At 37.4% G+C, this 27,745-nt stretch overlaps 4 protein-coding genes and 2 long non-coding RNA genes across 6 annotated transcripts; 1 reads left to right on the forward strand and 5 right to left on the reverse strand.

Annotated features, from left to right (window-relative positions):
• Positions 1 to 1,743: 1,743 nt before the first annotated feature.
• On the reverse strand, positions 1,744 to 3,384 carry LOC112084089. The gene is made up of 2 exons (XR_002898046.1): positions 2,739 to 3,384; positions 1,744 to 2,604 (listed from the first exon to the last, which is right to left on the reverse strand). It is a non-coding gene; the product is annotated as an uncharacterized LOC112084089 (long non-coding RNA).
• A 284-nt stretch (positions 3,385 to 3,668) lies between these two features.
• LOC18991830 (protein SAMBA) lies at positions 3,669 to 4,946 on the reverse strand. The gene is made up of 3 exons (XM_006415156.2): positions 4,772 to 4,946; positions 4,190 to 4,300; positions 3,669 to 3,991 (listed from the first exon to the last, which is right to left on the reverse strand). The coding sequence occupies exons 1-3, from the start codon at positions 4,920 to 4,922 to the stop codon at positions 3,927 to 3,929; spliced, it is 327 nt and encodes a 108-aa protein (XP_006415219.1). The 5' UTR covers positions 4,923 to 4,946; the 3' UTR covers positions 3,669 to 3,926.
• A 199-nt stretch (positions 4,947 to 5,145) lies between these two features.
• Positions 5,146 to 7,347, reverse strand: LOC18991831 (syntaxin-22). Its single transcript, XM_006415157.2, has 7 exons — positions 6,954 to 7,347; positions 6,532 to 6,625; positions 6,270 to 6,409; positions 5,933 to 5,992; positions 5,695 to 5,852; positions 5,508 to 5,608; positions 5,146 to 5,421 (listed from the first exon to the last, which is right to left on the reverse strand). Exons 1-7 carry the CDS (start codon positions 7,139 to 7,141, stop codon positions 5,356 to 5,358), a joined length of 807 nt encoding a protein of 268 aa, XP_006415220.1. The 5' UTR covers positions 7,142 to 7,347; the 3' UTR covers positions 5,146 to 5,355.
• Positions 7,348 to 9,221: 1,874 nt separating this feature from the next.
• Positions 9,222 to 11,075, forward strand: LOC18991832. Its single transcript, XM_024152608.1, has 2 exons — positions 9,222 to 9,473; positions 10,402 to 11,075. The coding sequence occupies exons 1-2, from the start codon at positions 9,343 to 9,345 to the stop codon at positions 10,877 to 10,879; spliced, it is 609 nt and encodes a 202-aa protein (XP_024008376.1). The 5' UTR covers positions 9,222 to 9,342; the 3' UTR covers positions 10,880 to 11,075.
• A 1,081-nt stretch (positions 11,076 to 12,156) lies between these two features.
• On the reverse strand, positions 12,157 to 12,657 carry LOC18991833 (probable calcium-binding protein CML17). Its single transcript, XM_006415159.1, has one exon. The coding sequence runs from the start codon at positions 12,655 to 12,657 to the stop codon at positions 12,157 to 12,159; it is 501 nt and encodes a 166-aa protein (XP_006415222.1).
• Positions 12,658 to 20,416: 7,759 nt separating this feature from the next.
• Positions 20,417 to 21,533, reverse strand: LOC18991834. The gene is made up of 3 exons (XR_002898115.1): positions 21,073 to 21,533; positions 20,656 to 20,915; positions 20,417 to 20,536 (listed from the first exon to the last, which is right to left on the reverse strand). It is a non-coding gene; the product is annotated as an uncharacterized LOC18991834 (long non-coding RNA).
• Between the last annotated feature and the right edge of the window lie 6,212 nt (positions 21,534 to 27,745).

Below are 27,745 nucleotides of genomic sequence, written 5' to 3' on the forward strand. Positions count from 1 at the left end.
ATCTGCCTAGATGCACAAGAAGACAGACCTGTCCCACCAGATCTAGACTCAACACACCAGAAGAAGATAAAGGGATAAGAAGAAAGACCTAGATCTAATCCTCACCTTGGCCTAAAATCAGATCTGAGATTAAGGAGAACTAGAAGAGGCAAAAGAATCAAGCAGCTTCTGAGAAGGTGGAGGCAGGCGAGTGCTCTTTCTTCTCTCGGCAAGCGGCGGCGGCGGCAAGCTTCTCCGGTGGCGGTGGCTCTCCTCCTCGGCGGCGGCGTGCAGCTTCTTCTTCTCTCTCTCACTTTCTTTTCTTTGAAGGCTAGGGTAATTAGAGGCAAAATGAGGTTCATTAACTCATAATTCCTTATTTATATTAGGGTTTCTGGAAATGGCCTGAATTTGCTGGGCCTCCTCTAATTGGGCTGGGGTTGGGATGTTACAATTATAATATAAGTATTTAATCTCATTCATCTAAATTTATATTAAAAGTAATAATTTAAAAATGACATTAAAATAAAATAGACAAAAATACATTAAATAAATGAGTACCAATTACTATAAAAATATTGTGGTTATTATATATTTACATTTATATATATAGGTTTTATCAGAATGCCAATTTTAAAGCTGGGTTCGTTATGTTGTCATTTTAGTGGGGTTTGTTGCTGATTTCTACACTCTTTTTTACATTAACACCATTGAAATAGCTATAATTCTAAGTTTTAACAAAAGAAAACAAACAAAATTCGTATTTGTAGAAAAGGGAGGAAAAACCAACAAAGTTAACGTTTTAGTGGCATTTGTGACCTAATCACAATCGATCAAAACAATTAGCTATCAAACCAAAAGCTAACAACCATTTCTGAATTGTCTTATTTCAATCTGATCATCTGGGCAGCTGAAGAATGCTTTAATTTCGACGCATTCACCTTCTTTCTTCAGAAAGTTACCTAATCAGAAACCTATATGATCACACATTTGATTCAGCAGAGTGTCTTAGTGTTGATGAAACACAAAAAACAATTAAAAAACCTGCAGATTATCTATCAAATGCACTGCAGAGCCAGATTTGTATTTTAAAAAGGAAGCATTGATGCAAAGTTTAACATAACTCCTATGGTTGGTAAGACATATACTCTATGAGGTGATTGCCTGCCGATGCAGTAAACGATTTTGCCTAATAGAATTTTGTGTGTTTTCTCAATAAAAGAAAATGAAAATTTTCTGAACTATGATCTTTACATGGAATCTGAATTTGTAATTTGTAAATCTGCATATGTAATATGTTTGTGGTTTACACAAAATGTTTGACATTATAACATAACGTGCATCGGTGCATGCAGGCTTCCATATTTGAACACAGACTATTTTTCACCTACAAAAATGTTCATATTTGCTTTAATTATTATTTTTTAATGCTACCTCAACTAAGCTCATCCAACTTATATAATAATCTTTTTTGTATATATATAAGTCAATTTCTTCATTCTCGTTAGTTTTATCAGAATTTGTTTAGATCTTGTCATCAACCGTCTCTGTCTTTCTTCTTTCAAAAAGAAAACGTCTGTCTTTTCTCTTTCGTTGCATAAATCATAATTACATAAAAATACATTGCTCTGTTCAGCTGCCTTGTTGCTTCTTAATACATACACAAATCTGCAATGGGAAAAGATTTTTGCTCTAGTAATTTTTAAATAATTTTCAAGCAAATTAAAAAAAAATTCTACATTTTCAAAACAATGTCTACTTCACTGCGAGACAAAATGATTCCATTTTCATAAGTCAACCCTCAAAACTTTGAGTACAATTAGCCAAGTTATATGAAACAAAGATGAGATAATATCTGGATTCAATTTTGAGATTACATGTAATCTAGAGAGGACAAGACAAAAAGCGTTCCTCGAGAAACTTCTTGCAAATCTTAAGAGGCTGAAACCTCTGCAAAAATCCTATTCCATGACACATAGCATCAAACAACAGAAAAGAACACAAGTGAGTGAGTAGGACATACCATAGAAGGAAAAAGACTAAGATAGATTTCTTGTCACAAAAAACACCACACCAAACACTAAAACAGCATATCCACAAAGCTCTTGTCCGATCCACCATCAGATTGATCATCTACCATTTTCAGGGTGGATGCATCTGAACAGAACATGTTGCTTTGCATTTCCTCTGATTAGTATATTATATGTAGAGCCATTTGGTACATATTCATTGTCCTTCATTTTCTGGAATATCGCATTATACTTCAGATATCGCACCTTTTCCGCAAAATCTATATATCATTATATTTACTTCAGATATTGCTTCAGACTCCACACCATCGAGAGGGAGACTTCAAAAATAAGTCCCATGCTACGTCACATTCCATGGATGATGATGTTATATGTAGCAGTATCAACATCAATCTTACTCTTCTGCATAACCTCAAACATTTCCAATGCCTCTTCCAGTTTCCCATTATCATCGCAGAGACCGTCCAGCAAAAATGTTATTCCTTAATATATCAGAGCACACACCATGAAAGTATTGAAAGTGACTACATTTGGAGAGCATCCCTTGCTAGCCATCAAACCAAATATCTGTTTTTGCCTCATCTAGCCGATCATCCTTGCAAAAATACATCAGATCATTGAGTTATATGCGGGATAAATTCCTTTCTCATGCATTTCACTTAAAAGATTTGAGCAGCGGTATAACATCCATCTTTGCAAAAGAAGATTAATGATGGCATCATAGATTACATGGCTTTGATGCGGCTTTTCTCCATCTTTCTAAGCAGATTCAAGGCCGAGACAGTGTCGCCCATCTTACACATTCCCTTTACAACATATTGTGTTGAACGCTATGACACAAAGCATTAGATCAAAGAAAGCTATGGCTTCAGAGATCCTATCTTCGAGACATAACCCAAGTTTGTTGTTTTTTCCCAAGTGTTGACAAAGCAAAAGAAAGCTTAGAGCAGCTGCAGAAACATTTCATCAGGGTATTGAAGCTGTAGATATTGCGTGGAATCCAGATGCAATTCCATCTTCTGATAGAGAGAAATCAGAGCGTCGGGCCGTTTCATTCTCAGGATGAATCCAATTAGATTATTGAAATCGATTGCGGAAGGGAAGCGACGAGATCGAGCCATTTCATCGAACAAATCAATCGCATCATCTAAGCTTTCGATATAATGATGAAACTTACTTCTTTTCGAACTCTCTCCTCCAAAAACTGCTTCGCTCAAAGAAGCTAGACTCTTTCCAGCCGTACCTTTCTTGGCGGTGTGACGATGAATCAACCTGTACTGGTCAATTTAGCAGAAGCAGAAGAAGAAAAAGAAGAAGAAAAAGAAGAAGATGATCCCTATCTCCAATCCATAGCCAGAATTTTTGTTTCGACTGATTTTGGTATTTTCCTTTTCGATCTCTAATAAACTAAGGAGTGGTGGAAAAGTGAGAGATTTCTAGAGAGCAGCACAAAATGAATCAGAATACGATCGGTTCTATTATTTTGTTGGTACATTGACCGGTTCAATTTGATTAGTACATTGACCGGTTGAGATGAAACTATCTGGTTTACCTGCTTTTTTTCTTTTTTAAGAGCAGCCTACTTACTTTAAAAATCTTAATATAAAAAAGAAAAGATTTGTGGTTATAACATATTTACATTTACATATATAGATCAGATTGCAAGTTTAAAATCTGGGTTAGTTGCTGATTATTTCTTCACTTTTTTTTACATGAACACCATTGAAATGGCTATATAAGTATAAGCCACAGTAACTTTTATAACAAAACAAAATTCCGTATTTGTAGAAAAGGGAGGAAAACAACACAGTCAACGTCTTAGTGGCAATCTTGTGACCAAACACTATCGATCGAAACAATTATACATATCAAATCAAAAGCTTGCGACCATTTCTGAATCGTCTTACTTGAATCTGATCATCTGGGAAGCTGAACAATGCTTGATTTCGACACAGCTTCACCTTCTTTCTTCAGAAAGTTACCTAATCACAAACCCATATAATCACACATTTGATTCAGCAAAGTCTCTTAGTATTGATGAAATACAAAAAAACAAACAAAAAAGCCTGTAGATTCTATCAAATGTTTACTCATTGTATTGATTTGTTTCAAACCATTTGATTTATAGAATGGCCAAGATCCATTAAAGCTAAGAGAGAATCAGAGTGGTAGAAACTAACCTCTTCTCGAGATAAGATGGATTCGAGAACGAGGACCGTCGAACATCCAATTGTCTTCTTCCAAGGATTTAACCTCTTTGTCAAGCTCAGCCATCAAATCAGATTTCAAAACTGCACCATGAAAAGCCAAAGATTTCATGATCTTCTCTAAAGCAAACACTTGAAAGTAAGTGTTTTGATCTTTCTCATGTCCCTAATCATTTCTGAGTAATTAGCAGGTACCAAATCAATTAAAGAAGCCTAATCAGCTTGAATACGTAATAAGGAAGATGAATTTGCAGGTGATTGCAAATCTATCCAATTGAAATTTCAAGCAAGCAATTCTCAAAATTTGGCAATCCTAAGAATAGAGATTTGACACCCAAAAACGTCCTGATCGATGAGAAATCCGGCTACTGAAGAACCCTAATTTTGCGAGAATTTGGAAACCCATCCAAGTATCGAAAAACCCACACCGAAACTCTGATCAATGAGAAATTCGAAAATCGATTCTCACAGAAAACCCCTAATTTTGCGATGAACTAGAAACCCAAACCTTAAGATGCGAAATCGTGAAAGAAGGGAGAGAGAGTAGGAACTGACTGCGCATGGCTTCGTCTTTTCGATCCTGCATAGAAGGAATGTCCGGTGGAAAATGGAAATCGTCAAGACCAGCGGCGGCTCCGCTGCTTCCACCGCCTCCAGCTACGGCGGTCGTCGAAACCGTAGAATGAGCCGGAGATGCGCCGTTCATCACTAGCGGGAAAATGTAAGATATCCGAAAAGTGCCGAATTGTTTTAATTAAATATTTACTTTATGTTTTACCTGAACCGAACCAAAACCAAACCAATTATTTTGATCAAACCAGAAATTTATTTTTGATTATGTTTTCTTTTTTATATATTTTTTCGGTAAAAATGTTTTTTTTTTATTATGTTTTCTACTTTCTTTTCTTTTAGCTCTAATCAGAAGAAAACGAATGTTGCCTTTTTCTTTACCATTTACTTTCCAGTCTTTTCACATACACAGAGCTTCGTTTTACAAGCGAAGAAAAAGATAAGAAAGAAGAGCGAATATAGACACAAGTAGGGCTTTCGAAAGTTCCAACACTCAAGAATTCTATGTCCTAAAAACCGACTTCTCTTGAATGTTTGAACCGCAATTGTTGTGTTTTCCGGCGGCGATCTTAAGCTGCGACTACTATGATAACAATGAGTAGAATGATACCAAATATCACCATGAGTAAGCACATCTGCATAATAACCAGAAAAAAAATGAGTGAGGAGCATGTAAAAAGACAACAAATGTAAAGTGAACGAAAGCGGAATGTTGTTTTACCAGAGACGAGTTTGATCTTTGTGACTTGGAGGCTTTCACAAGATGAGACCTTCCCTGAGCTGTTGCGGAATGTGCATTCTCGACATGGCTACCGATATCATCTGCCATAAAAAGATTTTTTTTTAAAGAGGATTGAGAACTGGAACCTAAGCATTCTTTAGACTCTTTAACTGCTTGAGAGATTTACCGATCATGGCTCCTTGATCGTGAACCAACACCGCAAGATCTTTAAATATCTCGTTTACTTCCCCGATTTGCTGCTGAACTTCCTCTATTCCCTGTTCTCTTTCCTCTATCAACGCTTCGTTGAATGAGATTTCGTTGTCAAGCAACACGACTTCTTGCCTTGAGATGAAGAAAGATTGGTCAGAAGCATGAACGCAGAAGTTATTTACAGATAGATATGCGGCGTAGAATTTACTTACATTCTAGATTCCATGGGGACACGCTTCTCGTGTGGTCTATCATAGCCAATGTCTACCTCACTGGTATAGGAAATAAGATACATCAGTAATAACTTCAAGCCGACTTTAAGACGTAAGAACATGGAAAGCTTTTATTGTGAAGAACTACCAGTCAAGAAAACTACAGGTAACAGACTTCCAACAAAAAAAAATGGTGTTGCAATCACTCAATCTCAAACAGAAAGACACTACCGGTTCTGATGTTGAAATTGATGATACAAAGAACATAGTGATTATCTCTACTGTTGAAGTGAAAGTAATTGAGACCGCTTCTTATGATGCAGTTTTTTTCTCAAACCTTGAAGAAAGGCTGCCTTTTGGATCGAAAGGAGTGTAAGAAGTTTCCCTTTCCGCTGCAATCCGCTGTGCCTTTTGAAACTCTTTCAACACTGCTTCAAAATCCTTTGCAAGTTTAGCATCTGCAATCTTCTTGCTTTGCTGCAGCAATACCAATTTCCATAAGAGAACCATAAAATCGTTAATAGAAATAGATACAAAACTTTCACAGAATGTGATGTTTTCACATCTTCTAAGTCAAACAAATTGCAAGAAACACTTACAGCAACATCTGGATGATGATCGGTTTCGCTAGCTTCCTTAAGTTTTGCCGAAGTGTCCTTTACCAACTGTCCAATATGTAACCTTGTCTTGTGCCTGGTTATTAACAGAGAAATTTGAGCATTCCTATTTACCTCAGCCATTTTATTTGTTCAAGAGGAAATCCAAAATTATACGCAGACATTGGCTTGCCTCAAACACATAATCAACGGAAGATATGAAGAACCTATTCATTTTAGTCTCTACACTTAAAATTGGCCTAAAGATGAGCAAGAATCTCAACTTGGCAGATAAACATATGAGAGACAAATCCATACTGAGTGCCCATTTCACAAAACCCTAAATAGTTGGGGAATGATTTCACTGAGATCAAATGCATGAATTTCAGAGAAAAAAAATTAAACCCTAAAATCACGAGACTCACAGCTTGTCACGGAGCTCCGGCGTATCCTTGGGGGTTCCGAGTGTATTAACAAGTCGCTGAAAGGTAGAAACCGCCGTGTTGATCTGAAAGATACCGGAAGCCACCGCCTGTGTTCCACCCTTCTTGCCGTTGATCAGATTCCTCTGCGATCTCAACGGCGTCCCAGCTTCCAAATCCTGAAAGCTCATCTCCGGTTGCTTTCGATCTCCCCGGAAACTCTAAACTTGAACAAAAATTCTAGAACGTGAAGCGAAATTGAAGGCTTAACAACAATAGATGAGAATCTGCGTTGTTCTCGAGATTATAGATGGATTTTTCTGGGTTTTGTTTGAAGGTAAAAAGCAAATCAAAATTCGAAATTGCTTCCAAGAGAGGATATTAAAAGTTTTTGAGCAACAGTTAATTAAATTTTGTTATTTGGCTTTATCCAAATTCCAAGTCGTGAAAGACACGTGGTCTGACCGAAAGAAGGCAAGAACACGAGAATTGTTCTAAGCATTCGTTAATCTGGACCGTTTATTGTTTTGGGCCGTTTCTGAGCCATATTCGAAAAATCAACAATTATTAAATTTTGATTATTTCTTTTTTTTGTTAATTAAAATGTGATTATCTCATTATAATTAAGTTTTATCTATTGTTTTTTCGCCATATATTCATTTAGACATTAACTAGATTATCTATTTTTTTTTTCAATTTGGATGAAAAAGAAAACTATTCAGATATCTATGATTATCCAATTCAGGTTGGTTCCTTCTAATTCTGTTTGATTTGGTTCCTTCAATTCTAGGTTATTTGAACAAACATAAATTCCAGCTCCAATTACCTAATTTTAATCGGTTTTCTCTATTTTATGTTTTTATTATATTCTCCAATTATTTAATCAGTAAAAAGGAATTTATTTAAAATATAAAAAAAATCTTTGACATTACCAAGAGAACAAAGACCAAAGAAGTATTTTGCAACTAAAAACTAAATGCTACCAACAACAAACTTAATAATTTTAAATTGTTGATTCTATTCAAAATCTCACATCTTGTGTAATCATGTAATAATCTCACTATAAAGACAAAAACAATTGTAATAATCTCAGAAGCCAAAGTAGCATTTGGTTGACTGGAAGTCAAACCCTCCGGACGAGTTAGAGGCACCCAGTGAATTTAAGATGGCACCGAACAATTGGCTTCACGTCGATTCCATAAACACCAACATCCCGATCATTTTCAAATTCTCGACGGCCGTGTTCGCCGAGAAAAACTCTTTTTTGGCTTTGAAACACAGTCTCCAGAACCGTCGTGTTCTTGTGTCCTTGGTAAAATGACGACACAGAGACAGAAGCTAACCGTTGATGGCTGTAATAAACGTCAGCTTCGAGCTCGTCGTAATGAACTCCGATATGGTTGTTCGTGTTTTGGATGGAGAATTCAGAGAGAGATTGTAGTAGATGTTGTAGTCGTTTTCGAAATCAATGTCGAATCGAGTTAGCTTTGCGTCGTGGACTTGGAATTTAACGGCTACGCAAGCGAATATGATTAGATTCATAACGCTGCTTATCGCAAACGTAAGGAAGCAAGAAACGACGACGTCGTCGTCTTTGTTTACCATTGTGTGTTGAGATTTGCCCTAGAGAAAGAGAAGTTGAGACTTGAGAGTTTCTAAGAAAATTTGTGAATCAATTAACAAAGAGAGTTCTTAATTTATAAACGTTGTTGTAACAAGCCTTTGTTTGTGTTTCCTTTTCTTAAGTGGAAAAAATGTTCAAATTAAGGAAATTTACTTTTTTTTACTAACGTTCTCCATTTTTGCTATTTTGAAAACTAGATGCGTGGTCTTTAAATGGAAATACGAAATAGCCAACAAAAAAAAAATGGAAATGTTGAATAGTCACTCGTGAATAAGCTAAATAGAAATTTGATATTCTACTAGTTATTTATTTATCTCATTAATCTCACTGCCGAAAGTCGAAACAAACAACAATATAAAAAGAGTTTAGCCAATGATGTTTCTTTCTTTTTCCATTTCTTTGAACCTATTGAAATTACTCGAGCATTACATGCTGACTACTGTAAGTACGTTTTAAGCTTAATAAATCAGATGTTACCAAAACAAAACCAAAAAAAAATTAAAATTCTAAACTATTGTTAATTTCTGTGAAAATAACTTTTAAGAAAATAAATTTGGTACGGGTAAATCCGGCCCATATTGTCTAATGCACTCCTCATAGTGGGTCATATCCTGGCCCAAATGACTTCACCGAACAAGTAAAGTGCACGACGAGGATTGAGTCACCGGTAACCAGCGGGGATCAGTGACTGATGAAAATGGCGATCATCCGATAAACGTAGAAGGCGAAGTAGAAGAAGAAGAAGAAGAAGAAGGTTCTAGAAGGAAAATGGTTCTCTGGGAGATAACTCTAGGAACAGCCTACTTCTTGGGGCTGAGGCGGACTTATAGGCTGGCCTTAAAGATCCAGCGTCGGATTGTTAGTCCGAAGCATCCGAAAATCCGTCAGTTTCTGCATCGGTGAGATTTTTTCTCTTTAGTAGATCGTTTCGATTCTGATTTAGGTTTTAATATCGCGTTTCTCGGATAGGAAATCTCATTTGGGGAATGAGAAATTGCACTTTTCTGTAGTTGAAATTGGTTATTTGGTTATGCTTATGATCAAACCGATCGTCGAGCCTGGATAATCAATAGACACGATACTCATATTGAGAATCTGGATAATCGAAGCAGATCGTTTAAGCTTCTTTTTTTTTTCCTGGAATCGAGTCATTTCTGTAAGATATAGACCCTCGTTTTAGTTTGATCTTTAGCAAATAGCAATGAAAGCATTTTCGATGTGATTTGTAGGAATTAGAAAACTAGAAATCAAGAAGGAAGTGTATGAGATTCTTGTGGTTGAATGGTATGGATTCGTTGAATTCGTCTATGTTTCCAAGAGAACGATCTGCTAAAGGCATTTGAATCTATCACGAGCATACATTTTTCTTGTACATTATACTCTGATTCTTGCAAGTTTATGGATTCCTTCATCAAACTCTCCATGGAGATAATCAGATAGAAACTCTAGTGATTCATGTTGTTGAATCGAGTCTAATATTTTCTTAAGGGTATAGATTTCTGACTTCTGAGATTTGATGAGAAGCTGAGTTTTCATTTGGTTATATCCATTGACTCGCTCTCTTTTCTCTTCTGTATTCTCTTGGCTATATCATTTTCCGAGAGAATGATCTACTAGACGGATTTGAATCTATCACTAACATATATTGCTTGTTCATTTACGCTAATTCTTGAAGAAGTTTATTAATATCTTCTTTATGGATTCAAGTTGAATCTAGTCTAATGTTTGATACGCTATAGCTTCATTCTGAGATTTGACAGAAGCTTAGCTTCATTTGCATTGACTCGCTATTTTTTTCTCTTTTGCATTCTTTTGTGTGTTTTGTAGGAGGACTCGTAAAATCTTCGATGTGGCTGTTTCGGTTCACAAGAACATACAGCATAGAGACATAGAAGTTGGTCGGAATCTCGGAAACTGGATTCTCCGTTGGCTCGACCGGATGAAACCAGCGGCTCAGATCCGTACTCGACCAGAACCACCACACTACAACACCAACTCCAACATGGACAAGGCAAAAAGACTATCGGAGCTGTCCCGTCCCAAATCGCACACAAACACGACGCAGAGTCCACAAAACCGTGACTCAGATAGGCATTTGTTCTCCTCGTTGAAACACTTACGACACAATCCGTTCCCGACTGTCTCTATGATGATCCAACCGCCGAGACCCAGTGGAACTTCGTCTCAGTACAGACATTACAGTGGCAGTGCAGCCGCAAGTCTGAGTCAACCGAGATATGTAAGAGGCGTCGGGTTCGACGGTGTAATAAGGAAGGACATTTTGCAGTGGATGGTACAGAGATGACTATGAAGCGGCAAAATCCAATCAAAGTTCCAATCTTTTTCCGACATAATTGAGCCTTTTTTTTTTCACTTTTAAATTTTAATTCCAGAAACTATTGTGATTGTGGATAGATTCGGATGTAAGTAGAAAACATGGCAATATCTTTTTCTTTCTAACGCTTAAAGTTTATTACAACATGGCGATATCTTTTTGCAACCATAAAGTTTTATACGTTTATAGTTTGATACACATAATTACTATACATCAATAGCATAACATAACAAACTTCTAAATTTAATCAAAATATTTTTTAACAAAAAAAATAAGAGTTAGGAACATGCAAAATCTACAAATATCAACTGTTCTAATAAAAATACGGTTGAAATTTACCGAAAGTGAAACGATTAATATATTCAATATTAGTATTTTGAATCTGAAGTGAAGATATAAATGTGTATTGGTCTGCAAATCTTTAGTAGAATCTACCGTGGATAAGACTAATAAGACGTTAGACGTAGCAAATGTTCCTCTTAATTAGGATCATTTTCGATTTTTCGTTGATAAACTCATTCAGAAGCTAAAAGCATTGCCAGATGCTCATCTAAGTTTTTTATTTATTTTGGCTTCATGTGTTCTTCCTTCATCATTGTCAGGAAATCAATGGTTTGGCTAATACGATTCACGGTTTGCCTTTGGTTTGGCCTCCATAGCATGAAATATACGGAAGCGAGTGATCTTAAGGGTTGAGTTAAGAGAGAAACTTCCAAAACCTTAAAAAGACTTCGACATTTTAAACTAAGATCATCTTCATTGGTGAAAGACTTCTCTCATCAATACAATATTGATATTTGTAATATAGTTTAGCTGTGTAATTTAAAGTTGAGCTAAAAACAATTTTTCAATCATCCATGTGAAGCCAAGTGTTGAATGAGTCTCTCAAAAATTTCTCAAAGTTTCTCAAATAAAAAACCATCTCATTCTCTCTTTTTTTTTTCTTGTTGTATTAGTTAATCATGAGATATCCATTGAAATACTCCAAGATGCTTGCAAATCGCATTGACAAAATGTAAAAATAAATAAATAAAAAATGAAAGAAAAGAATATAAGAACCACTTAGAACAAAAAAAAAAGGAACAAAAAGACCCACTTGAGTAATATTTTGAATCTAAGTAAATAAGTTCTTGTAGATCAGTGAAAGATTATAGAAACTATTAAATAATTTAAGGACAAATTAGTTGACCAAACAAGAAAACAAACTAAAAGACAAATAATGGAAGAGTTTTAAGCTGAAGAAATTCTCAACCCCATAAATCATCAAATGCAGCAGAATTAATGGCCTTAGAGAACTCCTGAAAATTAATCCGACCATCGCCGTCGCTATCCGCCTCCTTAATCATCCCCGTTAGTTCCGCAACCGTCAAGGCGTGGCCAAGCTTGGCCATTGAGTGAGCCAACTCCGCCGCAGTGATAAATCCGTTGCCGTCAGTGTCAAATATCCTGAACAATCGGAGAAGCTGCTCCTCCGTGTAAGGAGTCAACGTTTTCGCCGCCGCAAGAATCTCCGGCGAGACCAAAGCCACGAACTCCGAGAACTCGACGAGTCCGTTGCTTTTAGTGTCGGCGTTGTCAATTAGTGTCTCGAATTGGTCTGGACTCGGTTTAAGCCCGAGTGCTCGGAGAAGTGATCCGAGCTCGAGCTGTGTTAAGCTTCCGTCTTTGTTCCGATCGAATGATCGGAAAACCTCCCGGAGCTCATTGATTTGCTCCTCGTCTAACTTCTTGGAGATTTTGTGATTCATAAGCACTTGCTTGACCTACACGGTTTCTTATATGTCTCTTAAGTCTAACTTTAAGAAAAACAAACGGAAAGTCCTGTGTCTTGTAGTATATTTAGTTATCAAAAAATTAAGAAAGGTGACAAAGAAAATTCAGATTTTGGGAAATTAGATAAGATTCAACCCCAAAGGCAGAGGGCTTGTTCTTTGGTTCCTCCTTTTTTGGTGGATCTTCCTTTTTACTAGGGCTCAAACTTAAACTTGTTCGGAAACTCAAAACGAAAAGAAACCTTAAACTTGCTAATGGTTCTATTTAGCACAAGCACTAAAATTTAAGGGTTGATAAAAAAAAAAAAGAATATTCCCTTAATATTTCTTGTAACTTGTGCTTGCTAAAATATATATTAATAAACAAAAATACTTATAAAATTTAGTGAGATCTAATAAAAACTTACGGCATAGATTTTTTGGGTTTTTTCTCTTTCAACTTTTTAGTTTAATTTTTCAGGAAATTTATAAAAATTTTCAAAGTTTTTTCTAATACTGAGACTAATGAAATACACGATAAATGACTTAGCTTCAATTTAATACTCCTCTGTTATGAATTATTTGATGTTTAAGGTTTTTGCACACAGATTAAAGAAACATTTAATTTTTATTTTTTTATACTAAAAATATTATTTATAATTCATTTAAATATCATTTAGTCAATAAGAAAACAATCTGCAGAATATAAAATATCAAAAAATAGAAATTCATTAAATTTTACATTGAAAAGTGAGAACATCAAATAATTCTGAACCAAAAAAACTTCCTAAAACATCAAATAATTCTGAACAGATGGAGTATTTGTTTTGATATACATAAAGTAATAAGAAGTTGACAAAATATATATCTATATATATATATATATAAACAGTTCACTTTTGCTCGTATGCTCTATTGCAGTTTACATAAATGCATATTTTTATATAAAAAAATTGAAATTTAAAAATTGAAACAAAATTCAAACAAATAGCTTACCCGAAATTTTTTTTAATGAATGCATATATAAGTTGAAACGTTTGTTTATTTAATATATTTTGGGGTTTCAGATTTTTACTTTATTATTTAATTTATGTTTAGAACTTAACCAAGGGTTGTCGAGTGGTTGATGTCCGCCAGGATTTGAGTCTTCTTATTGTGTTTCAACTTTGTTCAATCATGATAAATGTTGTTTTGGTGATGAAAATCTACTTGGTTAAGGAGTTTGAACCGAAGACAGGATAGTCAAATTGAGAATACCGGCATTTGGTTTCTCATGGTTCATGGTTTTGTTAAACCAATCTGTTAATTGTAATTGACTTTGACCTTTAGTCAAAGCGTGTAGATATAAATAGCTCATCCTCTTAGTGTGTTAAGCTTGTACAGAGATGAGAGATTGTTGCTTGTATCAGTTGTTGAAAAGCTTGATTCACCAGGCCGAGAAGTAGGGTATTATCTCATATCGAGAGCCCGAACTCGTAAATCTCTGTATTGTTCTTTCTTTGTTCAAATCAGATTCGTATTCGTGAGGGATTGTGAGATTGTGAGATAAGTTTCTGTATCGATTTGAAGTCTTGATCCTAACAAAGTGGTATCAGAGCCAGGTTCGTCGGCTCGGAAGAATCGATGGCGGATCTGAAGACTAAGATCAAGATCTTTGATGGTCAAGGAGATTTCACGATGTGGAAGAAGAGGATGTTCGCTCATCTCTCGATTCTCGGATTGAAGGAGTTTCTTTCTGAAGAAGCCTATTTCAAAATCGAGATTAAGAAGGAAGAAGAGGAATCAGTCTTTAATGAAAGAAAGATTAAAGAAGAAGCTGATTGGGTTGCAAAAGAAGAGAAGGCGATGAACATATTGATACTGAATCTCGGAGATCATGTGTTGAGGAAGCTGGAAGATTGTACGACTGCTTCTTCGATCTGGTCAACGCTCGAAAGGTTATACAATTCTAAGACTCTTCCCAATAGGATTCATATGCAACACAGATTCTACACTTTCAAGATGGTGGATTCAAAATCTATTGATGAAAATGTTGATGATTTCTTGAAAGTAGTTTCTGGGTTAAGCAGTGTGAAAGTTACGGTATCCGAAGAAGTGCAGGCAATTCTTCTCTTAAGTTCATTACCGTCGCAATATAACTCTCTCAAGGAAACTCTGAAATATGGCAGAGAGACTCTGACCATTGAAGATGTGACAAACGCTGCAAAGTCAAAAGAGATAGAGTTAAGGGAGGTAAAAGAACTGATTGGCTCACAAAAGATTGGTGATGCCTATACTGCACGAGGAAGGTCAGAAAAACGAGATTCAGGGCCAGGGAAAGGGAAAAGCAGATCAAGATCTGCATCAGGGTCGAAAATTACTTGCTGGTACTGCAAAAAGGAAGGGCATAAAAAGGCTGATTGTTATGATCGGAAAAGAAAACTAGAAGGTGAAGAGAGTGCAGAAGCAGCTGTTGTGATTGATGCTCTTGAAGACACAGATGCTCTGACTGTCTCAGAGAAGTGGCATCAAGACAAATGGGTAATTGACTCCGGGTGCTCTTACCACATGACATCAAGGCGTGATTGGTTTAACACGTTTGAAGAGCTCGCTTCAGGACAAGTTCTTCTCGGAGATGACTACTCAGTGGAGGTAAAGGGCATCGGATCTATCAATATAAAAGCATATGGTGGTACCGTGAAGACTCTCACCAATGTAAGATACATTCCTAAACTTAGAAGGAATCTTATATCTACCGGAACCTTAGATAGACTAGGATTTGGTCATTCTGGAGGAAAAGGAAAGACTAGGTTTTATAAGAATGGTAGACTAGCCTTACAAGGAACATTGGTTGGAACTTTGTATTTGCTAGATGGTGAAACTGTTACAGGAGAAATTAACAACAGTGAAACAAAGAAAGTGTCAAAAGATGAAACGGTTCTTTGGCACAGAAGACTCGGGCACATGAGCCTCAAGAACTTGCAGATACTGGTTAAGAAAGGTATCATCAATAAGAGGAAGATTGGAGAAATGGAATTTTGTGAGAGCTGCGTGATGGGAAAGCACAAAAGACTGAGCTTTAGCATCGGAAAACACAACTCAGAAGAGGCACTCAAGTACGTTCATGCCGATCTGTGGGGCTCTCAGAACGTCACACCAAGTTTGTCAAACAAACAGTACTTTCTATCAATCATAGATGATTGTACAAGGAAGGTGTGGGTTTATTTTCTCTCAACAAAAGGTGAAGCTTTTGAAAGGTTCTGTGAATTGAAGAAGCTTGTAGAGAATCAAGTGAACAAGAGAGTTAAGTGTCTTAGAACGGATAATGGGCTGGAATTCTGCAACTTGGAGTTTAATAACTTTTGCAAGAGTCATGGAATAGAAAGACACAGGACTTGTGCTTATACTCCGCAGCAGAACGGAGTGGCTGAGCGGATGAACAGAACCATAATGGAAAAAGTTAGGTGTCTTCTAGATGAATCAGGGCTTGAAGAATCATTTTGGGCAGAGGCTGTATCTACGGCGGTGTATCAACTAAACAGGACTCCTTCATCGGCAATTGATAGTAACATACCTGAAGAGTTGTGGCTTGGAAAGAAGCTTGGATACAAACATTTAAGAAGATTTGGGTCTCTGGTCTATATACACAAAGATCAAGGAAAGCTCAAACCCAGGGCCTTGAAGGGTGTGTTTGTAAGCTATCCGACAGGCGTAAAGGGATATAAAGTTTGGCTCCTAGACGAAGAAAAATGCGTTATAAGCAGAAATGTAATGTTTGTTGAAGATAAAGTTTACAAGGATATAAAGGATAAGGAGTCGGAGCAAGAAGGTGGAGCTGATGTATCTGAAGAACAAGGATCAAGAACTATTATTGATGTGAAGAGTATGTCTGAGGTTGAGAGGCATAGATCTAGTTCTCAACAAGTCAGAAGTTCTGAGTTCACATATGTCAGTGACAGTGATACAGAAGAAGGTGGAGCTGAAGCTGACTCACATCAAGGAGGAACTTCTGATGGGTATCAACTCGTTAGAGATAGACCGAGAAGAGACATCAGGCTCCCAACCAGACTTCAGGATTTCGATATCTCTGCATTTGCCTTCTTAGCAGCAGAAGATGTCAGTACCGATGATCCCAGAGATTATGAAGAAGCAATTAGAAGCAAGGAATGTGATCTATGGGATGCAGGTATGAATGAAGAGATGAAATCTTTGGAGAAGAATAGAACCTAGGAAATAGTAAAGAGACCAAAGGACAGAAGAGTAATCGGCTGCAAAAGGGTATACAGGTTGAAGCCTGGTATTCCTGGTGTTGAGAAGCCTCAATATAAGGCCAGGCTAGTAGCAAAAGGATACTCGCAAAGAGAGGGTATAGACTATCAAGACGTTTTCTCACCAGTTGTGAAACACGTATCGATTAGATATCTTTTATCAATCGTTGTGAATCTGGATTTGGAGTTGGAACAGTTAGAAGTAAAAACAGATTTTCTTCATGGTGTCATTGAGGAGGAGATATACATGGAGCAGCCAAAAGGTTTCAGGGTAAAGGGAAAAGAAAATCATGTGTGCTTGTTGAAGAAAGCCTTGTACGGTCTAAAACAAGCTCCTAGACAGTGGAATATATGCTTTGATCAGTTCGTACGTAGTCAAGGTTTCACGAAAAGTGAATTTGATCATTGTGTTTATATCAAGAATGTCAAAGAAGGAGTTGTGGTCTATTTGCTTCTGTATGTAGATGATATGCTGCTAGAATCTAAAGACATGGAAGAGATCAAAAAGGTGAAACAGATGCTAAGCAGTAGATTTGAAATGAAGGATCTTGGTCCAGCCAGTAGAGTTCTGGGAATGGATATAGAAAGGGATCGAAAAAGTGGAGTTCTTAAGTTGTCCCAGTCGGGATATGTGAAGAAAGTACTTCAGGCGTTTAATATGGATGAGGCAAAAGAAGTGTCTACTCCCATTGGTGCTCAGTTTAAACTGTCTGCGATTAAGGATGATGAAGCAGAGACTGTACTTGACAACGTTCCTTATGCAAACGCAGTAGGAAGCGTCATGTATGCCATGACTGGAACCAGATGTGACTTAGCGTATGCTGTGGGGCTAGTCAGTAGGTTTATGAGTAAACCAGGGTTAGTTCACTGGTCTGCAGTCAAGTGGGTCTTGAGATATCTTAAGGGTACACAGAATCTGAAATTGGTGTTTAGAAAAAGGGATGAGTTCAAGATTGAGGGTTTCTGCGACTCAGATTTTGCTTCTGATCTGGACAGGAGAAGGTCGATCTCCGGATATGTTTTCACAGCAGGAGGGAACACCATCAGTTGCATTATCTACGACAGAGGCCGAGTACATGGCACTTGTAGAAGCTGTGAAGGAAAGCATTTGGCTTAAAGGACTTGCTGAGGACTTTGGTTTTAAACAAAGATCAGTTGATATATGGTGTGATCCTCAAAGTGCTTTGTGTCTTGCGAAGAATAGTGTTCATCACGAGAGGACGAAGCATATTGACAGGAAGCTGCATTTTATTAGAGATGTAGTGGCTCAAGGAGATGTGGAGGTACTGAAGATAGCAACAGCTAAGAATCCAGCTGATATGCTTACTAAGGGACTTCCAGTTGATAAGTTCGAGAAAGCTCTGAGTTTTCTCGGATTGGAACAACACTAAAGTGTTGGAGTAAGACCTGGTGAAACTACACGTTTGAGTTAACAGAGTAGCTGATCAAGTTAGATTGTCATCAAGGTGGAGATTTGTTGTTTTGGTGATGAAAATCTACTTGGTTAAGGAGCTTGAACCGAAGACAGGATAGTCAAATTGAGAATACCGGCATTTGGTTTCTCATGGTTCATGGTTTTGTTAAACCAATCTGTTAATTGTAATTGACTTTGACCTTTAGTCAAAGCGTGTAGATATAAATAGCTTATCCTCTTAGTGTGTTAAGCTTGTACAGAGATGAGAAATTGTTGCTTGTATCAGTCGTTGAAAAGCTTGATTCACCAGGCCGAGAAGTAGGGTATTATCTCATATCAAGAGCCCGAACTCGTAAATCTCTGTGTTGTTCTTTCTTTGTTCAAATCAGATTCCTATTCATGAGGGATTGTGAGATTGTGAGATAAGTTTCTGTATCGATTTGAAGTCTTGATCCTAACAATAAGTTGACTTAAATAAGTTTTTTAAAAAAAGTTGACTTAAATAGCAAAAATACATGACACTTTCACAAATCATATGGATTTGTTTGAGTTTCTTTTATGTGTATGTATGTATCTATTAGTAGTTAAAAAAAAAAATTTAACTTAATTACTTCCAAGTTTCAACCCCTCGGAACACCAAATCGATGATCTAATTTATTGATGTTTGACTACTGTGTTACAATTATTATTTCTAACTCTAATTTTTTTTAATCAATCCAAATATTAAAAAAAAATTTAGATATAGTTGATAACTTTTTTTATGTACACCCTAATAACACCATTTTGTGATTATTATTCTAGATATAATTCATATTATTTCAAAAAATTTTCATTCCAACTTTTATCACATTACAACTTAATATATTTCAACAAGTATGTATATTAATCCAACAATATATTGGATATAAGAATTTATCATTAGTTAATTTTAAGTTTGATATTACTAAGCTAATATATAGCTATTATTTATCTTTTATGCAATATATATACATTATATACATAACACATCAAATAATATTATTATAATAATTAGGAAAATATTTTATTAAATGTATATACAATAGATTTATATATATAAAATAATAAATTTATAATTTTAATTTATCTTTTAGAGATAATATATTTCACCAACTTTTTAAAAATAGATATTTTAAAATAATATAATTATCATTTGAATTAAACAAAACATATTTTTTTAAAACAAACCACTTTTATCCGCTTTTCCCATTCAACAATATATTTTGAATCGTTTGATCTGCTTGATCTGCATTTGTTCTGTCTGATCCGCACTTGATCCACTTGATCTGCTTGATCCGCATGATCTGCAACGTTTGAAACGCTTTTACCCTTCAGAGCCACAATGTTTTCATATAGAAAAAGGACAAGAAATACGTAATATGATATCAATTATATTGCTCGACAAAACTATACTGTAATTATAAAAAAGAAAAAATTTGTTCACTAAAAGACATCTGGTGGGTCCAATTTTTAATACAAAGGCTCTTGTGACGGCCTTATCTTTACGCGTCCACTTGCCTTGATTTATTTGATCATCTTCGAATGATTTTGTTTCTTTCAATTTGAAAATATTCACATTCGATGGCTTACCTGAACTCTATGGTTTTGGGAGAGAGATTATCTGATTCAGGGATTTGAATCTGATAGATTCCATAGTAAGGAGGACTTCAAATTGTTTTATGATAAACCCTAATTTTGTCTTAAGGCAAAAGAAGATCTTGACTTGATCTCGGCTTTCTTTTGACAGAAACTTTTTGTTCAACAGAAATTCAAACTCACCATTTAAAGATTGCTTTTCAATAATAAATGAGAGATTATATATTTATATAGCTAAAAGAATTATCCCAAAAACAAAATAATTATAAGACAATAGAATAATATTCAGCAATAATGTAACTTGTAATTACGGCTTTTTTGGTTCAAATTCTAAAATCAGTAACATCCTTCAAAAATAAAATATTATTTTATCAAAAAGAAACAAGGAAATCTTGTTGATTAAATTAAGAATACAATAATGACTTTAACGAATCCATCAACATCATAAATGGATAACACCGTTAATGACAAAACCAGCATTGTTCTATTTAACTTTAGGTTTGTCCTCTAACGTGACCAACGATCTGATAATGCCTGGAGGAATACTATCACCAAGAGCCACAAGTTCTGATAAGCAAAGAGTCTTTTCCTTCATTAAGCTCTGCAATTTCGTTGCTTCAAACTTTATTTTCTTTTGCTTCAAACTTCAAACTTTTCCTTCAAAAGACTAGTACATGACATTTGAGAAAAAAAGTAGCAAAACCCGTAGAGAAGACAAACCTTGTGTGCACAACATGAAACGATACTGCAGCGAAAAGATCAGCTCATGGGAGAATCATCCATGTGGGTTCACTAGAGCCATGGGATCCACATATCGAGCAAACTTCTTTGACCATAGGTTGTTCCGTTGAGCTCCCACGGACATCTTTCATCATAGAATTGAAAGGAGAAGGAACGCTAGTCTTTGTTGTCCGAGCTTTCTTCGTAAGTGCTGTAAGAGCCTCTCTGTTCACATTCCTCTTCCTGTCATTCTCCACCATCTATATTACAAACTCCACTTGGTTAAAACCCAGTTGATTTCTCGCAAGACAAATTTCAGAACTACCAGGATTATTTATTGTGCTACTCAGAAATCAATATGAAATACGAAGCAATGAATATTTCCAACATGATGATACCAAACAGATTTCAGAGTACCTGATATAGAGCTACTAAAACCTCATCAGCTTCAGCTTCAATTTTTTCAGGTAGCTCAACATACTTCTTTGGATCCAGCTCTATCTTAGTCTACCCGATTCTGACAATCAACAAGGCTAGACGATTAATCGGCCAACTAAACTCTCGAAAGAGAGAGAGATTGAACTTTGAAGTCACTCTTACTTGTGTGAAGAAGAACAATGCCTCTCCAAATGATGAGCAGAGAGATAGAATTCGAATTCAACAGCGAATTCAATTTTATTGAATGTAGTGTTCGGATCTGAACCAATGAAATAAAAAAAGATAGGGATTGGGAGAAAAAGAAGCTTGATTAGAACTTAGAGCTTTTAAAGACGATCATGATAACCTCCGCTAAAAATCAGACATTGATGAAGATATCTGTGAATCGAAGGAAGACGTGAATTTCGAAGGGAATATGAAAGATTCAGATTGTTGTAATTGGATAATCCTTTGCTTCGATCTCTCTCATATTCTCAAGCTCAGGGTTCGGGGAAAAAGACGATAAAAGACTAAAGCTGATGACGTGGCCATTTCTCAAGATTCAATGGACCTAAATGTTTTTTTCATGTTTAAGCCCAACGTGAAACATAAGCTTTTGTTAATCATATGATGACTGTAAGATTCGTTTATTAATCTTTTGGTTTCATCATGCAATTATGTTTAATATTCATGACTGATGCATATTAACTGTAAAAGTTTGTAATGCGATGATTTTTTGGTAAGATGTTAAGATTCATAGCATTTTCCGTTTACAATGTTGCAAGACAACTTATTACAAAGAGAGAGATAATAGGAATTACAAAGCTAAAGAGAACTTATATGAAAAGCTTGTATTAACGTTTGTAATTTATTTTGTAACTAGGTGGAGACCTGTGCCATCACAAGAAGATTAAGTTAAATTATACTCCCTCCGTTTCATAAAGAGTGTCATTCGGATATTTTTTACACTTATTAAGAAAACTATTAAAAATATTACTTTGCTCTTCATTAATGCATAAATAACTTTTTCTCTAATTAATACATTAAATCAATATGGTCAAAATTGGAATATTGTTTAAAATTCTGCATTGAAAATATAAAACGACATTCTTTGTGAAACAAAAATAAAACCTTAAAACGACATTCTTTGTGAAACGGAGGAAGTACAATATTTTCAAACTATAATCACACGAGTGAAAAAATAAGAATATATAGTAATACCATTACAAAAAAACATGTCATATTTTGACTATTATTACAGTCATAAATCGGTCGAAAACAGATGTTTTTGACCATTCACACATAAATTATAATCAGCTTTTTTCATCAATAAAAAAATCAATAATGATCATAGTTCTATTTGTAGAGCATGTGGATCATATTTTGTGAGTCAAAACTCAAAAGTAAGATCTGCCATCAACAGTAATCTCACATCTAAATTGAAGTAAATCATCCGCAATTTCTATTGTTGATCAAATCTAAAATCAAAAATATAAAAATACAGATATGATTGACAAATACAATTATTATTTCTAACTATAATTTTTTTAATCAATCCAAATATTAAAAAAACTTAGGTATAGTTGATCATATCATGTAACAGTCATATGATTATCATTTGATTAAAATGCTACGACATCCATGTTCATCGCATTACAAGCTTTTACAGCTAATATATAGATTAGGGAACTTAATATTCATTAGAGAGAATGATTACATATTTATAGTACATACACGAGAGGGTTTACAGCTAACTATTTACTAATATAACCTTTACATAAATATCTCCTACACGCCCCTTCAAGATGGAGGGAGTTCAATCACTCCAATCTTGTCATGCAGTTCAAGAAAACGAGGCTTGGGAAGAGGTTTCGTAAGAGCATCTGCTAGCTGATCTTTCGTGGATACATGAGAAACACGTAGTGTGCCGGACTGGATATTCTCCCGGATGAAATGGTAGTCAAGTGCCAAGTGTTTCATGCGTGAATGGAAGACTAGATTGGCCGAAAGTCTGGTAGCTCCGACGTTGTCACAGTAGATTACTGGTGGCGAGTTCAGAGTGACACCAAGTTCAGAAAGAAGAGAACAAACCCAGAGTAGCTCAGAAGTAGTGTTCGCAACCGCTCGGTATTCCGCTTCAGTGGAAGATCGGGCTACCCCCTTTTGATTCTTAGAGGACCACGAAATGGGTGTGGTGCCTAAGTACAGGATGTACCCGTTCGTGGATACAAAATCGTCGACATCCCATGCCCAGTCTGCATCGGAGAATGCGTGTAATGACAGTGGGGAGTTAGCACGAAGAAAAATACCTTTGCTGGTAGTACCCGCAAGATACCTCAGAATCCTCTTAGCCGCCTGCCAATGGATATCCGTCTGAGAATGCATAAACTGTGATAGCCTGTTTACCGCATATGCGATATCCGGTCGAGTCAATTGCAGGTACTGAAGACTTCCTATGACTGCACGATATTCTCGGGGATCTGAGAGAGGAGTGCCGAGAGTAAGAGATAACTTCGGCGTTGGAGCCATAGGTGTTGAGACAGGCTTAGCATCAAGCATCTTGACTTTGCTGAGAAGATCAATAATATATTTGCGCTGCATTAGATGTAAGCCTTTTGAAGTTCGAGTTGCCTCAATGCCCAAGAAATACGTCAAGTCAGTCTGTTCTTTCAACGAAAAACGTGTAGAGAGTAGACTGATGAATTGAGAAACGAGAGAGGGCTTACTTCCAGTGATAATTATGTCGTCCACGTAGACCAACGTATAGACAAGATCGTTACCACTGATGTATATGAACACTGAGGTATCAGCGAGGGAGTTTTGGAAGCCCACCCCGACGAGATATGTTCGCAGCTCCTGGTACCAAGCCCGCGGTGCTTGTTTGAGGCCGTAAAGAGCCTTTCGCAAGCGACAAACATGATGCGGATAATCCTTGTCGACAAATCTCTGAGGCTGGGTGACATATACCTCTTCATTCAAGCTTCCTTGGAGGAAGGCATTATTGACATCCAATTGTCGAATAAGCCAGCCATGACTAACCGCAAGTTGCAGAACTGTCCGAATTGTAACCGATTTCACCACTGGGCTAAAAGTTTCCGCATAGTCAATGCCATACGTCTGGTTGAACCCACGAGCTACCAATCTCGCTTTATACCTGTCAATGGAACCATCAGGGAGATATTTTATCGTAAAAATCCATTTCGTCGGAATGACATGTTGATTCGGTCTGGGCGGCACCAAATCAAATGTGTGGTTTCGAGTTTGGGCATTCATCTCCTGACTCATGGCATTTCGCCATTTAGGATCTCGCAACGCCTGGTTTACGGTAGTGGGTATGGTTGGTGTGGTGGTGATGGCTGTAAGGGTAAGTTTGGAATTGGGTTTGGTAATATTGTTTTTCCGGCGAGTTTGCATTGGGTGAGTATTGGTTTGGAGTGGTGGTCGGGAAGTTATTGTCGGGTTGGGGATTGCAGGAGCAGGTGATTGTATTTGTGGAGAGGATATGGTGGTGTTATTAGGTGGGCCGAGATGTGTGTTTGGTGGGAAAGATATTTGATTTGGGCCTGGGTGAATAGGGCCTGTAGAATTCTCATTTAGACCCACATTCGATGTGGTTGGTTCATCGTCATGTTCCGAAGAGACATGACTCACCGGATGTGTCACAACAGAGGGCACTGGATGTGACCGTCGAGCCTGCTGTGACGTGGGAAGAACCGAGGTCAGGGGCGCGTGCTGCTGAGTCTGTACGAGTGGCGGTGTAGGAAGCGGGATAAATGTGGGTGAGGCGTGGTTGGTTTGGAGGTCATCGGTGGTATCTGGATCTCGCGATGTCAGTGGATTTGTCGCAAAAGGGAATTGGGTTTCCACAAACTGCACATGGCGTGAGGTATAAATTCGAGAGTGAGCTCTATCAAGGCAGAGATAAGCACTTTGACTGAGAGAGTAGCCGAGTAACACAAAAGGATTTGAGCGATAGTCGAGCTTATGATTTGTGTATGGCCTGAGCCATGGGAAACACAAACATCCGAAAACCCTGAGCTTCATGTAATTCGGAGCTTCCTGGAAAAGCTTGGTGTATGGAGAGAGATGGTTAAGGACCGGCGTTGGTAAACGATTGATCAGATAGACCGCCGTCGCAAAGGCATACGGCCAGTAAACTTTCGGAATGGAGGCTTGATGAAGCAAAGTGAGTCCCGTCTCGACAATGTGTCGATGTTTACGCTCAGAAATCCCGTTGTGCTCAGGTGTATGTGGTGGAGACGTCAGATGGGAGATGCCATGGTCAGTCAGAAAAGATCGTAAGGCGAGGAATTCTCCTCCATTGTCGGTGTATAGAGTACCGATTTTGTGCTTGAAACGATTCTCCACGAGATTTTTGAAGGCAACAAATGTCTCCTTGACTTGCGATTTCAGCTTCAACGGATAGAGCCACGTATATCGGGTGTGGTGATCTACAAGAACCAGATAATACTTGTAGCTATCAATCGACATTATAGGCGACATCCAGACATCGGAATAAACATATTGGAGAGGGTAAGTAGAAGAAATGGTATTGGTATAAAATGGCAACTTGTGGCTTTTATTAATGAGACAATGAGAACAGGGATTTTGTTTTTGCATAGAATCAGAAAAAGGTAAAGCAAATTTGGAGACAATGGTTTGTAAAATAGGTGGAGATGGGTGGCCAACCCGGGAATGCCAAGAGGATAGAGTCGTTTTTGGTGATGGTGAGGCAAAGAGTATGGTATTTTGGGATGTAAGTGGCCACTCGTACAGCTCTTTGTTAGTTCTGCCTTGGAGTAATCGAGCCCCCGTTCTCAAGTCCTTCACCTGAAAATGAGCAGGAAAGAATTCCACAGACACCTGGTTAGTATTACACAATCTGTAAACAGATATAAGGTTCTTATGGACATTGGGAACATAAAGGACATCATTTAGTTGCAGAGATTTAGTGGGTGTAGGTAAGGAAGTAAAACCAGTGTGCGAGATCGGGAGTCCAGAACCATCAGCTATGGTTACTTCCTCACCACCATTGTAGAGATGATGCAGAGAGAGATTGTTCAAGTCTGTAGTGAGGTGGTGAGTGGCGCCACTATCGAGGACCCAGTTATTAGCACCAGACGAGGATGCTGCGGCCAAATTAGCCCAAGGCTGCCATGACCCCGAACTGCTCTGAAACGGTCGTGGAAATGCACTGTACGAGCTGCCTTGTTGTTGTAGCTGAGAGCATCGGCGAGCACTGTGTCCATAGGTGCCACAAAGTTGACACTTTCCCTGATAGCCCCGAGGTGAGAACTGATCCTGACGAGGCGAGAATTGTTGCGGTTGTTGCCAAGTCTGTTGATTGCGGTTGTTGTTTTTGCCTCGGTAATTGTTGCCAGATTTGTTGTTGTAGGACGAGGTTTGCACCTGAGCCGCATTCGCAGTGATCGGCGATGAAGAGGCTGTCTTCACTACTGTTTGAAGCTTAACTTCATGATTTAAGAGTTTCTCATGGATCTCTAAGAGAGATGGAGGCGTGTCACGGGCCTCAATCTGATCGGCGACCGACTTGTAGTCTTCCGGAAGTCCATGAAGGATATAATCGATCTGATCCTCCAGATCTAGGGGTTTGCCAAGAAGGGCGAGCTGATCGAAACGAGTAGTGAACCCCTGCATGTATTCGTGGATCGTCTTCGATCCTTTCGACCATTCGCGGATCTGGTGGCGAATTTGCTGCATGTGGCCTCGACCTGTGTTGGCATAGATCGTGTTGAGAGTGGTCCAGACCTCCGACGAGGTCTTGGCAGTGGCTAGGAGCGGCTGGATGGTCATTGTAATAGCACCAAGGAGTGCGCTATAAATGAGTTTGTCTTGTCTTCTCCACACCGTGTACTCAGGATTTGGTGTGACAGCACCTGCGACCGTAGTTGTAGCAGGTGGAACAGCTGTTGTGCCATCGACGTAGCCGGCGAGGTCGTACCCTTCGAGAAGAGCATGAACCTGACGATTCCACATCAAAAAGTTGGATGTGGTGAGTTTGGTAACATTTTGCATGTTGACATTGATGAGATGATCATTGTTGTTGATCGAGATCGTTTCGCTGGTTGATTGAGGAGATTGAGCCATCGGAAAAATGGGCGAAGAAGATTTTGAAAAATAAAGTTGGCGGCTGAAAAATTTAGGTTTCTTGGGATCGCTGCTCTGATACCATATAGATTAGGGAACTTAATATTCATTAGAGAGAATGATTACATATTTATAGTACATACGAGAGGGTTTACAGCTAACTATTTACTAATATAACCTTTACATAAATATCTCCTACATAATATGCATTAGTCATGAATATTAAACGTAACTGCATGATGAAACCAAAAGATTAATAAACGACTCTTACAGTTATCACATAATTAACAAAGGCTTATGCTTCATGTTAGGCTTAAATATGAAAACAAACATTTAGGCCCATTAAATCTTGAGAAATGGCTACATCATCAGCTTCCTTGCTTCCGTCTTTTATCGTCTTCTTCCCCAAACCCTGCTTGAGAATATGAGAGAGATCGAAGCAAAGGATCATCCAATTACAACAATCTGAATCTTTCATGTTCCCTTCGAAATTCACGTCTTCCTTCGATTCACAGATAATTTCATCACTGTCTGATTTTTAGCGGAAATTATCACGATCGTCTTC

Source organism: Eutrema salsugineum, unplaced genomic scaffold (assembly GCF_000478725.1).
Source record: "Eutrema salsugineum unplaced genomic scaffold, Eutsalg1_0 scaffold_5, whole genome shotgun sequence".
NCBI classification, from domain to species: Eukaryota; Viridiplantae; Streptophyta; class Magnoliopsida; order Brassicales; family Brassicaceae; genus Eutrema; species Eutrema salsugineum.

What these genes read in the sequence shown, in the direction of transcription:
- LOC18991830 (XM_006415156.2), bottom strand. Translation starts at nt 4,922, where the DNA reads ATGAACGGCGCATCTCCGGCTCATTCTACGGTTTCGACGACCGCCGTA. An exon ending in AAAAGACGAAGCCATGCGCA is followed by an intron (nt 4,301 to 4,771) that starts GTCAGTTCCTAC and finishes TTCATGGTGCAG; the next exon opens with TTTTGAAATCTGATTTGATG. An exon ending in CCATCTTATCTCGAGAAGAG is followed by an intron (nt 3,992 to 4,189) that starts GTTAGTTTCTAC and finishes GTTTGTGATTAG; the next exon opens with GTAACTTTCTGAAGAAAGAA.
- LOC18991831 (XM_006415157.2), bottom strand. Translation starts at nt 7,141, where the DNA reads ATGAGCTTTCAGGATTTGGAAGCTGGGACGCCGTTGAGATCGCAGAGG. An exon ending in CCGGAGCTCCGTGACAAGCT is followed by an intron (nt 6,626 to 6,953) that starts GTGAGTCTCGTG and finishes GTTAATAACCAG; the next exon opens with GCACAAGACAAGGTTACATA. An exon ending in CGATCAAGGAGCCATGATCG is followed by an intron (nt 5,609 to 5,694) that starts GTAAATCTCTCA and finishes TTTTTATGGCAG; the next exon opens with ATGATATCGGTAGCCATGTC.
- LOC18991832 (XM_024152608.1), top strand. Translation starts at nt 9,343, where the DNA reads ATGGTTCTCTGGGAGATAACTCTAGGAACAGCCTACTTCTTGGGGCTG. An exon ending in ATCCGTCAGTTTCTGCATCG is followed by an intron (nt 9,474 to 10,401) that starts GTGAGATTTTTT and finishes TGTGTTTTGTAG; the next exon opens with GAGGACTCGTAAAATCTTCG.
- LOC18991833 (XM_006415159.1), bottom strand. Translation starts at nt 12,657, where the DNA reads ATGAATCACAAAATCTCCAAGAAGTTAGACGAGGAGCAAATCAATGAG.